The sequence below is a fragment of the Enhydra lutris genome, unplaced genomic scaffold, assembly GCF_002288905.1.
Source record: "Enhydra lutris kenyoni isolate GAN:26980312 unplaced genomic scaffold, ASM228890v2 scaffoldscaffold20, whole genome shotgun sequence".
Lineage (NCBI taxonomy): Eukaryota > Metazoa > Chordata > Mammalia > Carnivora > Mustelidae > Enhydra > Enhydra lutris.
This window is the reverse complement of record NW_019154104.1, coordinates 16,640,075-16,656,345: the sequence shown is the minus strand read 5'-3', so window position 1 is coordinate 16,656,345 and position 16,271 is coordinate 16,640,075. Positions and strand designations below refer to the sequence as shown.

Here is a 16,271-nt window from a genome sequence, read left to right as displayed (position 1 = left end):
ACTACTTTGTTTTCACTGGTGCAACAGTGAAACTGCGCTGTCTACTTAGGTACCTGTTGGTCTTTATTCTGGCTTCTAGGTCATCACCATACATGTCCTTGTCCAGATTTTTACTGGGCCTATAAATATTCTGGGCCATATCTTTGCCACCTCTCCAGGCTTGATCATAAACGTTGTAAATTTCATCTTCTCCACCTGCAAAACCACTGTCCATACCCTGTGGGAAAAGGAAATTAAATAAAAATATATTAAAAGTTGGATCTGATTACATTCATGTAATCATTACTAGCGCACATTTTCAGCAATCTGAACTGCAAATTAAAAAGATCTTCATAAAAAAACAAAGTCCATAAACTTTATTCTTACCAGGTTTGGTCCTTAAGTAAAGTGCTAATTAACAAGTTTGACCGCTTTAGTGAAGTAGTCATTAAAATTGGAGAGTATAAGCAGGTACTTAATTTCAGTTGTACAGATAGTGGCAAGAAAACAAAAGAACTATAAAGCATTTATCTGATGTTACTCATTTATTAAGTAATTAAGTTCTATGCCCAACATGGGGCTTTAACTCAAAATCCCAAGACTAAGATACGGATGCTGTACTAACAGTATCTCATGGCATTTAGAATAATGGTGCTATACTTCTTAACTCCCTGAGAACATCACTATTATAGCATGAGACAGGCTCTAAGAGCAAATCCCAAGTCAACAATGAACAAATTTGTTTCATATATTTGGATGGTTCCTCAATACAGGGATGTGCTCTTCTAGAAAAATTTTTATCACAGCTTTGAAATAAGCTTAAGCTTGTAAGACGTAACTGTCGTAAGTATTTGCCTATGTGGAACTTGCACGCCTAACCCTCCTTTGCTCAGGCTGGTAAGTTACCACTGCACTGTGTTTAAGAACACAACCTTTGACCCCTGGGGCTAAAACTATATTACATGTTAATTTAAAAAAACTGCCAGTTTTATCACTAAAAACTTAAAATTTTGAAAACAAAACAAAAAACAAAAACCCCACAACCTTTGAAATCAAATGCTAGCTAAACCACTGTTCCTCAATTTCCTCATCTACAAGTAGAGATTATAATGAATAGTATGACTTCACAGGGTTTTTATAAGGATTAAGTGAGATAATAAAAGTGAAAGACTTAGAACAATGCCAGGAATGTAAAAAAGTATCCAATTAAGTTATTATTAACTAGAAGAGCGTACTCAAATGCCACCTTCAAATCTTAAAGACTCAAAGTCATAATAAATTTTTCCTCTCTGTATCCCAGTAGAACTTTATACTTCCATGTATTTATTGCTATCTGCCCTGTCCTTACTTATACACAGATAATATCTTTTCTGGTAGACTCGAATGTTCCTTGAGGGCAAAGGCACATCTATCTTTGATCTCACCGTCTAATGCACAGTACATAATCAATGTTGGGTGGATTAACACATAAAGGCACTTTTTCGGGCCTAAGGTATCCTAGCTGGTTAATAACAATAGGTATTAGAAATCCAATTTCCTGACAACTAGTCTAGCACTTAAATTTAGTTTTAGCATTTAAAGATCTCAAGTTATATGTTTCTTTAGCATTAAATTTGTGTTTCAAAGATCAACAAAAAACCCAAGATACACTTTTGTAGGATACTGGCTTTACTTTATAAATAAAAGACTAGGGGCGCCTGGATGGCTAAGTGGGTTGAGCCTCTGACTTCAGCTCAGGTCATGATCTCAGGGTCCTGGGATCGAGTCCCACATCGGGCTCTCTGCTTGGCAGGGAGCCTGCTTTCTCCTCTCTCTCTCTGCCTGCCTATCTACCTACTTGTGATCTCTGTCAAATAAATAAATAAAATCTTAAAAAAAAAAAAAAGACTAATACATTAAAACCAAGTTTTATGGGGTGCCTGGGTGGCTCAGAGGGTTAAGCCTCTGCCTTTGGCTCAGGTCATGATCTCAGGGTCTTGGGATCGAGCCCCGCATCAGGCTCTCTGCTCAGCAGGGAGCCTGCTTCCTCCTCTCTCTCTGCCTGTCTCTCTGCCTACTTGTGATCTCTGTCTGTCAAATAAATAAATAAAATCTTTAAAACAAAACAAAACAAAACAAAAACCACCAAGTTTTATCAACTTATTTCATTCATTTTTTTAATCGTGTCTTAAATTTTAGCCAACTGTAGAGGTCAAAATCAGAGTTGTTTTATCTTATGTCAAATCAAATAAGATGAAATAAGATAAAACAGTTCTATAAGTTATAACACACAACTACTAATTTTCTCTCTCACTATGCCAGTACACCTTAGGCTGATCCAAATCTATGATAATGTTAGTTTTTCCTGAGGACTGGTATTCACATCAACACTTAAGGCAAGCTATGTCTAAACTCCTGGTACCTTGGATTGGTTGAAAAGCCTTTGGTCATACTGAACTTCATTGGACGTTCGAGGATTGGGCACACCAAGAGCAATGACTTCACTGATATCTCGATTTTCATTTCTCTGTAGTTTCGACCTGTTTCAAAATACAATGTCACTAACTAAACTCTTTACAGACGAGCTGAATTTCAATTTCAATACAACCAATCTCAGAAGCAAAATTAATGAATATGTCCTGTTCATATCTTGTGAACATATATTCCCTGATAATGCATAATCAGGTTGGCAGTTCGTATAGCATTTCAGAGACATGGTTATTAGAAGAGGTAGGGTTTTATAATCAGGCCTTCCTGTTAGCTGAAAAGAACTGTCAAGAGACTCACACTTGACACGAATTCTTTAATATAAGCAATCACCTTATGAAGAGAGCATGCTGAGATATGAAATTGCTACAGTCTATACTTGCTATTATACGAGGACTGGGGGGGCGGGGGGACTGGATGCAAATCCGATGTATCATATGAATCACTGTCAACAAGCCAGAATCCGTTCTTTACCTAAACCACATTCAGTAATTTTATCCTATTAGAATTTTGAGGAAAACATGTCAATGACTGAATTACTCAGAATGATATTCAGTATTCAGATTATCTTAATGCCCCTGCTGTTCCAGTATGTATGCAATCTACATCGCAATGAAACCAGAGTAACTGTCATCATTTATTTTACCAGAAACTCAGGTCTTAAAATAATTTCTACAGACAACCTGATTTTCACGCAATCACAAGTTTACAGCTTTTCTATGTTATCAATTCCCATAAACACTTTACTGGTTTTAAGGGCCCAATTTATCTACAGAGCCATTTTGATTTTTACAGCTTAGGAATTTCAGACCAAGAGTATCATTAATTGTGCGCTTTCACATTTCATTCCTCTCTTTCCTACACTGCACATTTACCCATGACTCTAAATTCAGATTTCCTGCTTCTCCATGACTTCACTTATCCAGGGAGATGAGCTATGCCATTAAATAACAAAGAGCACCACCAGCAGGAATCATCTTTTTCATGTTTAAGACATGACTTGAAAAAATGGATTGTATCAGCTCACAAAGTGATGAGAGCATGGAAAACTGCTCATATGGAAAGAAAATGTTTTATATTTGCATTTAGCCCTCATTCAGAATTCAGTGCTCAGCCTTTGGTGAAGCATAAACTTCACCAATCCTTACTTTAGTGCAAGCCCCATACATGTGTTTTGTTTGTTCCATGCAGGTCTGCTCTTATTAGCAGTGCTGTATTAATTTTCCCAGGTCATTTTATATGGCAGCACTATCTTTCTGAATTTTAAATAACTACTCATGAGAAGAGGCCAATTTTCACTTCTCACAAAACCTGCTCTTCTCCCCCACTGTACTGAAGACAGCTCTCTGCATACAGGATCTCAATGAAGGTACAGAATCTTCTTCCCTGTCTAGAGGAATAGGCGTGTAATAAGCTTGTCTCGCCACTTGAAACAGGAAAAGAACAGACCAGAACAGTCCTATCTACTACCTTCTTTTCACAAACATGATCTGAATTCCCTTTTCTATATCCCTATCATGCACAATTCTAGCTGACTCTACAAGGTGATGAAAAAGGATTTCTTCTAGGGATAGTTAATTCCTCTGCTAAGAAAAGTAAGCATCAGTGTTAAGAAAATAAGTGCTGATTTAGTAAGTTATCAATATAGAAAGGAAAGGGAGAGAAGCAAACTGGTCTCAGTGGACTAAAACTCTTCTCGAAGAGGCTCGCAAAAGCCAATACTCATTTACCTCAAATAGCACCTACCTCTTATCAGGAGCTGCTCTGGAAAGATTCCTGTCGTGCTGTCTCTCTTTTCGCCTGTCATGCCGGATTTCATCCCTCTCACGTGCCTCCCCATCCTCTGTGTGAACAGAGTTGAAAATTACTTCATCGCTATATTACCCATTAATATTTGGAACAAAGAGAATATTCTTTAACCCATGACAGATAATTCCAAGGATTTCTTTATAGTCACATTCAGCCCTTTTAACTCACTTGCAATTAATTTAAATCCAACAGTATTGGTTTAGTTTTTGAATGTGAATTCCAGAATCATGCATGCAGCTCAAGTGTTTAGATGTAAAGTATACTGAGGGCTTTAACTTAATTTGAAATGCATCAAAATTGTAAGATGAACTGATAAATGGATAGGAAGATCAGTAGATAGATGATAAAGCAAATTAAGCAATGTTAATTGTTTTTTAAAAAGTTAACTGTAGAATCAGGTGGTGGAGATACAGATGTTCACTGTATAATTCTTTCAACTTTTCTGTGTGTTTTTAAATTATCCTATTAAAATTTCAGGAAAAAATCAGGTGTAAATTTACCCTTGTATCTTCAAAGACTGGCTGAATAAAGAACATTTTGCTTGTGGTCCACAGGGGCTAGTTCTATCTTGATCTCTACCTACTGTGTTTATGTCTATCTTCATTTTCTCTTCTCTCACCAGTCTGAGGGGATACAGCTTTGGAGCCAGCCTGTCTGGATTTAAATCCTGTTCCTATGACAGATTAGCCATGTGACCTCGTACAGGTCACTCAATCACTCTGAGTCTTCGTCTTCTCCTCTGTACAGTGACAATCCTAGAACCTCTGCAAGGGGTTGCTGGAGCCAGGATGATAAAGGCAGGACACGTGAAGTGCTCAGAGAGGTGTCTTCCATAAGTGGTGTCTTCCAATAATAATAATAAACGTTAGTTCTTTTTACTATCTGGCAACACATTTTTCAGAATTTTAGCTAATTCCTCAAGGACGATTCTGTGTGTGGGGTTTTTTTTTTTTTTGGTTTTGGTTTTTTTTTAAATTTCTTACCAGTATAGAGACTTAGATATAGGGAAATCTGACTTCTAATTCCCTTCAGTGGCTAAGTGTATGTACAACAGGTAGGTTTTTATATCTTGCCTCACTAAGTCATTCATATATGATTCCATTACTTAGAGTAATTCTGGTTACTTCTCTATAGCTGAACTCATGACTCCTATGGCCAACTGCCCGCTTGACACCTCCATCTTAAACTTAACATGTCCACAACTGAACTCATCTTTCCCTCCCAAACCTCTTCCCTTGCAGTCTTCCCACTATTAGCAAATGGCAACTCAACCCCTCCCTATTGCTCACGTCAAAAGTTCTGGAGTCATCCCTGACTCTTTTTCTTTCATACCTCTATCCATAAGCAAATTTTGTCAGCTCTACCTCCAAAATCCATCTGATCATGTTTTCCCTGCCTCTCATCCTCCTCTCATCTGGATTACTGCAAAAGCCCTCCAAATGGTTTCCCTACTCCTCCACATGCCCATTTCACCGCCTGCTCATTTATGGCCAATCATGCTGTTCTACTCAAACTCTTCAACTGCTTCCCTTATTATCTGAAGTGAAAGTCATGTCTCTAAAATGGCTGAAAGACCACACATGATCTGATCACTACTCTTCCTATTTACTCGAACTACTCTGACACCTCTTCCACTATTCATCTTTCTTACTCTACTCCAGCTATACTGGCCTCCCTGCTTTCCCTTTACCACACCAGGTATACTCCCAACTCAGGGCCTTGGCACTCACTGTTCTTTTTTTTTTTTTTTTTTTAAAGATTTTATTTATTTATTTGAGAGAGAGCACACGAGCGAGGAGAAGGTCAGAGAGAGAAGCAGACTCCCCGTGGAGCTGGGAGCCCGATGCGGGACTCGATCCCGGGACTCCAGGATCATGACCTGAGCCAAAGGCAGTTGTCCAACCAACTGAGCCACCCAGGCGTCCCCTCACTGTTCCTTCTAACCAGGGTGCTCTTCGAAGCCCCAGATACCTACAAGGCTCACTTCCTTACTTCATTCAAGTTTCTGTGCTAATGTTACCATCTCAGAAATAAGGTCCATTCTGACCACCCTCTCCATTTGGCACTTTAATCCCCCTTCCTGTTTCATTTTTCTCCACAGCAATTATTACTATACTATTATCACTAAATCATCTACTAATTGTAATTAACTCTTCTGGTCTGTTTACACTCACTGGAAAATCCACAACTACACCACCATCCTAACAGAAATCCTTGTGTCTAGAAGAGAACCGGCATGTAGTAGATGTTCACTATGATCTGAGTGAATGAACTGCTGCACTAGTCTAGGATTTACTAACAAAACAAACCACCCTCACAACTTTCTTGAATTAGAATTACTCTTCTCACTCTAAATGAATTAATATACCAGTGTAAACCACTAAATAAAGCCAGAAAGAAAATATTGGCAGATTTAATGATTACAGGTTTATCAGCCTACAAGACAGAAAAGTGGATTGTTTTACTATGTGGAAGAGCTGGATTATTCAGTTGATCTCATTTTTCTAAGTTTCAAGAAAATTAAAGTGAGAGAAAAATCAAGCCCATTGTTTGAGTAATACATGATTTTTAAAAGTACATTACTTTGAACTTTAAAAATGTCCACTGTAGTCCCATACTGAAGGCCCTTCTTTAAATATATACTCTTGGGGTGCCTGGGTGGCTAGTTGGTTAAGCGTCTGCCTTCGGCTCAGATCATGATCCCAGCAACTTGGGATCCAGCCCTACATGGCAGGGCAGGGGGCGGGGGAGATCCCTGCTCAGTGGGGAGTCCACTTCTCCCTCACCCCTGCTCTTGCACTCTTGCTCACTCTCTCTCTCTCAAATAAATAAAATCTAAAAAAAAAAAATAAAAATAAAAAAATATATAAAACACTTTCAACTGCTACAGCTCAGTGGCAGAAGTTACTCTTTCATTTCTGTATTATTTGTGAAATATCTACATTTTCTTTCTAGGTACATATTAGCTTCATGTGCAGTAAGAACAACAGTGAGTCTCTGAAATGAGATATGTATTGTTCACACTGTAAATTCAACTTAGGAAAGACAATGTCATACCTTTTTCCACATGGGTTTTGATCCCAGCTCTTCTCTCCCTGGCTTTCTGGGCCATTTCTCTAAGTTTCTCTTCATGTTTCTCCTTTTCTTTTTGAGCCATCTTTCTCTCTACTTGAGCACGCATTTCTACAGCTTCACGAGCCTGTTAGTAAAGTTGAATGCTAAATAAGACACGGTTGGGGGAAAAGTTACAGCTATCATCCAATAGCCTGACTCAAGTCTGGCTTGAAAGAGCAGGTATAAAGAATTCAGATTTGTTACTGCCGATTAAAACAAAGATTCTTGTCTACAAAAGAAAGCTTGCCTGGAAGACACTGCAAACTTACATTTTTCACTCTGGAAAATGTCTTAGTGGTTGAAACTATAAAGACCCAATTAATCTTGCAACTCACCGTTTGACTAATCCTTTCTCAGAAACTACCCAAAAAATAAAAGTTAAACAAGACTCTTTTGAACATATAATCAAGTCTTGCTATGTTACTGATACTGAAAATAAAGAAATTTTCAGTATCAGTAACATAGCAAGACTTGATTATATGTTCAAAATCAAGCAAGTCTATTCAAGATAAAGCCTTAACAAGAGATGATTTTTATAAGAGTGCTTGCTGCAATGCAGGAGATACACTTTTCTATGTTCTAAATGCATGCCATAATGTATGTGAACTTATAGGTCACACAAATTAATAATATTAATGCCACAGGGGCACCTGGGTGGCTCAGTCGGTTAAAACCTCTGCCTTCAGCTCAGGTCATGATCTCAGGATCCTGGGATCGAGCCCCACATCAGGCTCTCGGCACAGCAGGGAGCCTGCTTCCCCCTCTCTCTCTGCCTGCCTCTCTGCCTGCTTGAGATCTCTCTGTCAAGTAAATAAATAAAATCTTCAAAAAAAAATTATTAATGCCATAACAGTAAAGGACAACCAGTATTATAACTATCATTTTCTATAGCTTTCATCAGAATGTTTATTTGCCTTTCTATGTTACCCACCTTTTGGGAGACATCTATATTTAAAATAGAAAAAATTACGAAATCTAAAAACAGTAGTCAGTCAGCTCTTTAAAAATGAGATTGGGGCGCCTGGATAGCTCAGTCAGTTAAGTGTCTGTCTTCAGCTGGGGTCATGATCCGAGGGTCCTGGGACTGAGTCCCACATAGGACTCCCTGCTCTGCGGGGAGTCTGCTTCTCCCTCGGCCTTTGCTTGTTTCTCTCTCTGTCAAATGATTACATAAAATCTTAAGAAAGAACAAATAAATAAATAAAAATGAGATCGGCCTAGTGAACATCGTTCTGCAATGTCATGAGGAAGCAGGATCACCAGTGGTTAGGGTGTATGTACAAGTCTACAAAGGCTGAGACCAGGTACAGAGCTGCAGATAGCACGTGCCATCTCTGGCACACATGCCGCAGGTGAGAGCCTCTCTGGGAACTCACTACTGTAGCTTAAACAGCAGTATCTTACGTAAGTCAAACCATCATGCTGTATGGCTTAAAACTTACAATGATGTGTCAATTAAACTGGAATGAACAAACAGTATCTTAGGTAACCAAAAATGGACTTAACGAATTATCAAGAGCATTAAATCCTTTCATTATAAGAGACCAACCTTCCGATCAGCAATATAGAGGGCTTCGGCCAGCTTGGCAAAGTTCTCATTGATGTGAACTGTCTGAAGGCCTCTTCCATCAGCAGCTAGACGTTTGTCTAATGGAATTGTATACCCCTGTGTGACAACAGGCAGAAAACACCAGTCATAAAAAAGCAGCAACAGATTCTTTAAAATTAGATTTAAATATGTTCATTTTGACCACCACTGAGCTGAAGTTCTTTTTCTTACATCTTTCTTCCCAATTATTCAAGGGCAGCAGCTGCTAACACTGAGGGTTTTGCGTGGAGGCCAATTTTAAAAGCACTTCACATGTGTGGTCCTGTTTAAACTTCATAGTAACTCTGGAAGGCTGCTAACATTGTGTTTCCATTTCACAGATGCTACTACTGAGGTAGGGAACTTAGGTAATGTCCCCAAGGGCACACAGTTAATAAATGGATGAGCTAAAATTTAAACTTGGGCAGTGTGATGTCAGAGCTCAAGCTCTGAGCAAAGAGTCTCATGTCACTAATTTTGAGTTACAATAAAAGGAAATCACTAACAAATAGCTAAGTAGTTGTGCCTCAAGTAATAGAACAGTCATACAAAAGTGGAACAAGTCACTAAAATCCGAGTATCTATAGGTAGTTTAATGCACGGTACTGTTGTAATGACTAGTCAGATTCTTAGAATACCATACATTTTAGTAAATGGAAAAAAGATGAAGCTTGACAGAAAACTGAGATTCTGTGTTCTGAAATTTTGCATCCTATTTTCCTCAATTAACTCGAGGAATATGCTTGAACATCCAGGGCCATTTCAGGCTTGGCTTTATTTTTTCAGATTTATGACTACACTCCCAAATGTTGACCTGTTGTCCATAGCCTTTACTCCTAATACAGGCAAGTGTTACAGAATCAGTTCAAGATACCACATAGTTAGCAAGTCAAACTGGACCACCGAATAATTTTTTGTTATAGGATGAGTGCATAACTTCCCCTTAAGAAATAACTTACATTTGCCTACAAATTAAAATGGCCTTCTTCACCCATTAAAAATAGAATTATAGAACACAAATTGGGGGAAATGGGGAAACAGTGATTAGAAAATATATTTCAGGGGTGCCTGGATGGCTCAGTCAGTTAAGCATCCAACTCTTGGTTTCAGCTCAGGTCATGATCTCAGGGTCCTGGGATCGAGCCCTGTGTTGGGCTCTGCACTTGGGCAGAGTCTGTTTGTCCCTCTCCCTCTGCTCCTATCCAGCTTGCGTTCTCTCTCTTTCTCTCAAATAAATGAAATTAAAAAGAAAGAGAAAAGAAAATGTATTTTACATTACAGATACTGATACGGATACAGATACAGATTTTGCAGATACTTCATAACTCCTGGAAGCATTTGGTGCTTAGAGATATGAAGAATTTAAATAGCTTATGCATACCTTGTTATAAACAGAAAAAAAATGTTTAAAAATTAAAGCACTGAATATATCCAAACATTTACTATTTTGTCATCATATAAACTGGTTTCTTTAAGAAATAATTTTAGGTACCAATTTCTAAATTTTCTGAATACTATCATTCATTGCTATGTTACTTTATTCTACCTATCCCTTCCCTACATGCTTCTGATAACTACAGTTCACCAAAAGAATCTACACAGTATTCATGTGACCGGAATACTACGTTTCCATTACATTAAAAAGAGAAAGTCACATAAGTTGGGTGTTCCTTTTTGAAAACATTCAGCTAAATGAGATGCTGAGGATTTAATGAAACTTTGAGGCTAAAACTCTTTCCTGTTTTCTAGTAGGTTCTAATCGTAGGAGACTGATTTTATGAAACTTAATTACCTTTGCATTTTTCCAGTTTGAAATACAAGGAGGAATCTTCCACTCTTGTTGCTCCTTCACAGTCATCTGTGTGAATGACAGAATAAAAGAGACATTTTTCAATTTGTAGTCCAGCTAGAAACCCAAGTGCAAGCTTCTCTTCAAAGACAGGTTAATGAACACTGATATGTGAATAGATTTAGTCAAATGTCAAAATTCCATTTGTTTGGTAGCACTATATACTATGTTTCCATATTATGGACTCTAGTAATAACTTTAATATAAAAAATGGAAAATAATCTATAAATCTATTTTTAACAATTATAAATGCTAGTTAGTATTTTTCTATATGTAAAAGTGATGTGAGGGGGCGCCTGGGTGGCTCAGTGGTTAAAGCCTCTGCCTTCGGCTCAGGTCATGATCCCAGGGTCCTGGGATCGAGCCCCGCATCGGGCTCTCTGCTTGGCGGGGAGCCTGCTTCCTCCTCTCTCTCTCTGCCTGCCTCTCCATCTACTTGTGATTTCTGTCAGATAAATAAATAAAATCTTTAAAAAAAAAAAAAAAGTGATGTGAGAAGCACCTGGGTGGCTCAGTCAGTTAAGTGTATAACTCTTGGCTTTTGGCTCAGGTCATGATCTTAGGGTTGTAGGATCAAGCCCTGCATTGGGCTCTGAGCTAAGTGGAGAGTCTGCTGGGGACTGTCTTTCCTTCTCTCTCTGCCTCTGCCTCTCCCCCATTCATGCATTCACTCTCTAAAATAAATAAATCTTTTAAAAAATAAAGAATTGGTCTATTAAAAAAATAAAGTGACAAGACTTCTTTAAGATGAAAATTTGCTCTTTTAGTTGGATAATAAATCATACTTAAAAAATGGCACTGAGATTATCAGAGGCCTATAAATTCCTCACTTTCTCTAATTATAATATCCTGCTTGTCAAATAGCAGACCCTGCTCATTCCATTTAAAGGAGGGGTTAGGCTAATAACATGAAAACTAATGGCTAACATTTTACACACATTCTCATAAGCACTCTGGAACTACACATTATAGTCCTGAGTGGGTCCCCATTTGATCTTGAAAATCAAATATAAAAAACAGTAAGCGTGACAAAATGTACCTGTATAGGCATCTGGACTTTGTTCTACAGGAGGTTATTTATAAAATTAATAATCATGAGTACAAAAAAAGATGTTAGACTATAGTAAAGATTACCTTTCGGCTAGGAGAATGCATGACAGGTGCAGGAGGAGAAGGTGGTCCTCGGGGAATCTTCTTATTGATTCTGAAGGATAAATCAAAGCACAATCAGAGGGTGTTAGGCATTTTTCCATTTTGGTTACTATGTCTCAAGTTTCCCCTTCCCATTTTTATAAAGCTTCAAACATATACGAAAACAAATAGAGTATATAATGAATGTTCATCTATCATACCTCGGTCACTCAGCTTCCACAACTGTTAAAACACGGCCTATCTTGTCGTCATTACTACCCAGCTCACCTCCACAATATCATTATCATTTCATAGGGTAATATACTTTTGTTTTTAAATGTAAGCTCCACACCCAAGTCAGGCTTGAACTCATGACCCCAAGGTCAAGACTCACATGTTCTACCAACTGAGCCAGCCAGGTACCCCTACTTTTTTTTTCCTTTTACTTATTTTTTAAGAGAGGGAGTGGAGAAGGATGGAGGGAGAGGGAGAAAAAGAATCTCAAGCAGACTCCATGCTCTATGGAGCCTGATGTGGGGTTTGATCTCACAACCCTGAGATCATGACTGGAGCCGAAATCAAGTGTCAGATGCTTAACCGAATGAGCCACACAGGGACCCCTATTTTTAATTTTTTGAAGTGGGGGGAGGGGCAGAGGGCGAGAGAGAATCTTACACAGCCTCCACACCCAGTGCAGAGACTGATATGGGGCTCAATCCCGGGACCTGAGATTACAACCCAAGCCAACATCAAGAGTTGGATGCTTAAAAAAAAAAAAAAAAAAAAAAAGAGTTGGATGCTTTACCGACTCAGCCACTCAGCGTCCCTTTTTTTTTTTAAACAGCTTTACTGAGGTACAGCTGACATGCAATTAACTATGCATGTTTAAATCTGACACAGTATACACTGGGGAAGCTTATCATCACAATCAAGATAGTGAACATACTTATCACCTCCAAGTTCCTGCATGTTCCTTGCCTATTCCTCTTGTTTCTATCATCCCCTCTGTCCTCCCCTCCTTCACCACAGGCATTGATCTACCACCTGTCACTACAGATTAGTTTGCATTTTCTGGAGTTTATATAATATAATTGGAATCATACAGAATGTCCTTATTTTTGTCTGGTTTCTCTCACTCAGCATAATAATTCTGAGATTTATCCATATTATTTCATGTATTCAATATTTACTCTTTTTTATTAAATTGATTAATTAAAACAATTGTTTTAATATCAATAGTATTCCATTTATAATTAAGTGTCCCACAATTTATTTATCCTCTCACTTACTGATGGACATTTGAGATATTTTGCTCCTCTCATATCCTTTTTAAGAACAGGGTTTTATTGGGATGCCTGGGTGGCTTAGATGGTTGAGCCTCTGCCTTGGGCTTGGGTCATGATCTCCACATCCTGGGATTGAGCCCCATGTCAGTCTCCCAGTTCAGCATGGATTCTGCTTCTCACTCTCCCTTTGTCTCTCCCCTTGCTTATGCTCTTTCCCTCTCCCAAATGAATAAATAAAATCTTAAAGGAAAAAAAAAAAAGAAGAATAGTGTTTTATTCTCAGAAGGCTACCTACTTACTTGAACCTTGGAGGCTCCATTGGGTCTTTCTGCATTTCCACCATCCGAATAACTCTCTGTTTAGCTCCAGAATTGAAAGCCACTCCTTGTTGAGATGGTGTGTATCTGAAGAATGCAAATGAAACTAAAGGTGTAACTAGTTCAAGCTCAATAGGTATTTTCCTTCTGTTATAATTCTAAGCTAGACTATACTGTTAATTCCTTTCATAAAGTATTAATAGAAAGTTGCAAAATACTTAGGCAGAACAGACAGTAATGGAAAATAAGAGAACAGCAATAATGAATTATAAGCAAAATGTAAATGGGAGTCATATTAGTTCGCAAATAATCCATCCCTGTCCATTTTCCACCATGGAAGGCACAGTGTTCAATTTCACAGATAAGAGGTCTAGGAAATGGTACCCATTTTGCAAGTTTGCATTTGCAGAAGGAACGCCCCATAATATTCTCAGCAGGCAGCTTAGAATTAGTAGTTCTTGACTAATCATAGATTATAAAACAGAAAAAAATAATAGTAGCCACCCTACAAGCTCTCATTTTTCCTATAATACCTACATGTGAATCATCTCTCTACACAAGGATTTAAGTTGAATGAAATCCCTCAAAATTAAAAGTATTTTAAAGATGCCCATTATTATATAAATGGTATCAGTACACTATTAATATCCTGTTATGATACTATTATTACATGTTATATAACTACTATTATATAATAAGTTATGACATTATCAATATACTAATATTGTTTATGCCATTATATAAATATTACATAAATATATGTTATATAAAGCCTATTATATACAAATGGGAAACTATAAGCAATATCTGTGGCTTGGATCTTATGCTATAAGTAATTATTAATTTCTAAAAACAAAAAATATATTTTGAAAATAGCCTAATAGTTAATATCTTTTAGTAGATATCTTTAAAAAATTCTTCTGCTTTCAATAGCTGCACAGTCAACAGACTTCAGGTCATTATTCAAAAGAAAATGACATTACTACATTACTAAGTAGGACAGTGAAAGAACACCAGGACCCCTGATCCCTATCAAGTCCGACATGAAATGAAGCCTTCCAGGCAAGATCTTACCGAATATACTGAGCTGGAGCCAGTTTATCAGCAGCTCGAACTGGCATGGCGGCGGCAACCTTCTGTGATACAGATTTTTCTAAGGCTACCCTTGTCTTTTCTGTTATCTGAAATAAGAGATATCATATTGAGTGGTCTGGAAGTTAATAAAGATGTAGAAAGTCATCTAAAATACTTCATTTCAATGCTTTATTACCTCTTTAATGGCTTCTTCATCAGGTCTTTGCAGGTCTGGGTCATCTGCATTCATGACTTCCTTGGGAACCAGGTCAGTATACTTGCTATAAATGACCTAAAACGATCAAACACAAGCAGGCTCAAGAAAAGCAGAGAATGAAAAGAAGCAACCTCATTAAATCATTTCAGAAGTCAGCACACTTATAAATTTAGGACAGTGATTTTGTCTTTTAGATTTTAAAACCAAGGAAGCTTAAAATATATACACAAATTACTGCCCTGGCTATATAAGTTAATAATTTTCCTTTGACCTCATGTATTTAAATTATTTGAGATCTTCTAATCAAGTCAGTATCCAAATAAATTGTGCCAACAAAATCTTATGCATCACTGATCCCTATTTTTGAGGCTAAGACTTGAAATTAATGATGATATAAATTGCCTATAGTACCATTATCCTGGATTACAAGCTCATCAGAATTTAAGTCAGGTTTCCAAATAATTTCTAAATTCACTGGGCCTAGAAAATTTCATTGACCTCACTCTACTTATAATGTTTGTCTTTTCTGGCATCAACTCTATTCACAGACTAAGAAAATGAACATGTGCCATGGTAAAAAAACCCAGAATACTTCCTTCTGTGGGGAAAAAAAAAGGAAAAATAAAACATAGTCTATATACACAGCTTATTTTACACTCATTGCCTCAATTTAGGATGGCTATTGTTTCTATTGGGCTCACCATGTTTCTATGAGGCTGACGCTGATGTGGTAGAACCGCAACAAAGAGTATCACTTACTTTTGTGTCCATCTATACTTTTTGAATACTTTCATAAAAACTTACATGAGCGCCTGGGTGGCTCAGTGGGTTAAAGCCTCTGCCTTCAGCTCAGGTCATGATCCCAGGGTCCTGGGATGGAGCCCCACATCGGGCTCTCTGCTCAGCAGGAAGCCTGCTTCCTCCTCTCTCTGACTGCCTCTCTGCCTACTTGTAATCTCTGTCTGTCAAATACATAAATAAAATCTTAAAAAAAAAAAAACTTACATGGCAGACTATAGAAAAAAAGAGGTACTGGAAATTCAGCAAATAAACAGCATTCTAGATTTTGCTGCTTGAGTCAGGAATTTTTGATACACATAAAGAACAACTGATGAATATGAAATAAAACCAAATTCCCAGGTACTTAAGACCTTCAAAAATTACTACTATGAGCCAAAGTCTTATATCAACAAATGTATTCTACCATGACATTCCTTACAAATAGCTTAAATGAGGGGTGCCTGGGTGGTTCAGTTGGTTAAGCATCTGACTCTTGATTTCAGTTCATTTCATGATCTCAGAGTGGTGAGATCAATCCCCGTGTGAGGCTCCAAGCTCAGTGCAGAGTCTGCTTGCTACCCCCTTCCTCCCTGCCCTCTGCTTCTACTCTCAGTCTCTCTCTCTCTAATAAATAAATAAATAAATAAATAAATAAAATCTT

The 16,271-nt window shown here is 37.7% G+C and overlaps 1 protein-coding gene across 1 annotated transcript in view; it reads right to left on the bottom strand.

Annotated features, from left to right (window-relative positions):
• The window catches only part of LOC111148651 (SNW domain containing 1), a 35,486-nt gene that overhangs the window by 711 nt on the left and 18,504 nt on the right, over positions 1 to 16,271 (bottom strand). The window contains exons 4-13 of the mRNA XM_022505406.1: positions 14,810 to 14,905; positions 14,614 to 14,720; positions 13,522 to 13,626; positions 11,940 to 12,009; positions 10,749 to 10,814; positions 8,918 to 9,034; positions 7,312 to 7,453; positions 4,192 to 4,288; positions 2,381 to 2,498; positions 54 to 217 (exon numbers count right to left, since the gene is read on the bottom strand). Coding sequence (XP_022361114.1) covers positions 54 to 217; positions 2,381 to 2,498; positions 4,192 to 4,288; positions 7,312 to 7,453; positions 8,918 to 9,034; positions 10,749 to 10,814; positions 11,940 to 12,009; positions 13,522 to 13,626; positions 14,614 to 14,720; positions 14,810 to 14,905 — 1,082 coding nt within the window. The remainder of the gene's footprint in view (positions 1 to 53; positions 218 to 2,380; positions 2,499 to 4,191; positions 4,289 to 7,311; positions 7,454 to 8,917; positions 9,035 to 10,748; positions 10,815 to 11,939; positions 12,010 to 13,521; positions 13,627 to 14,613; positions 14,721 to 14,809; positions 14,906 to 16,271) is intronic.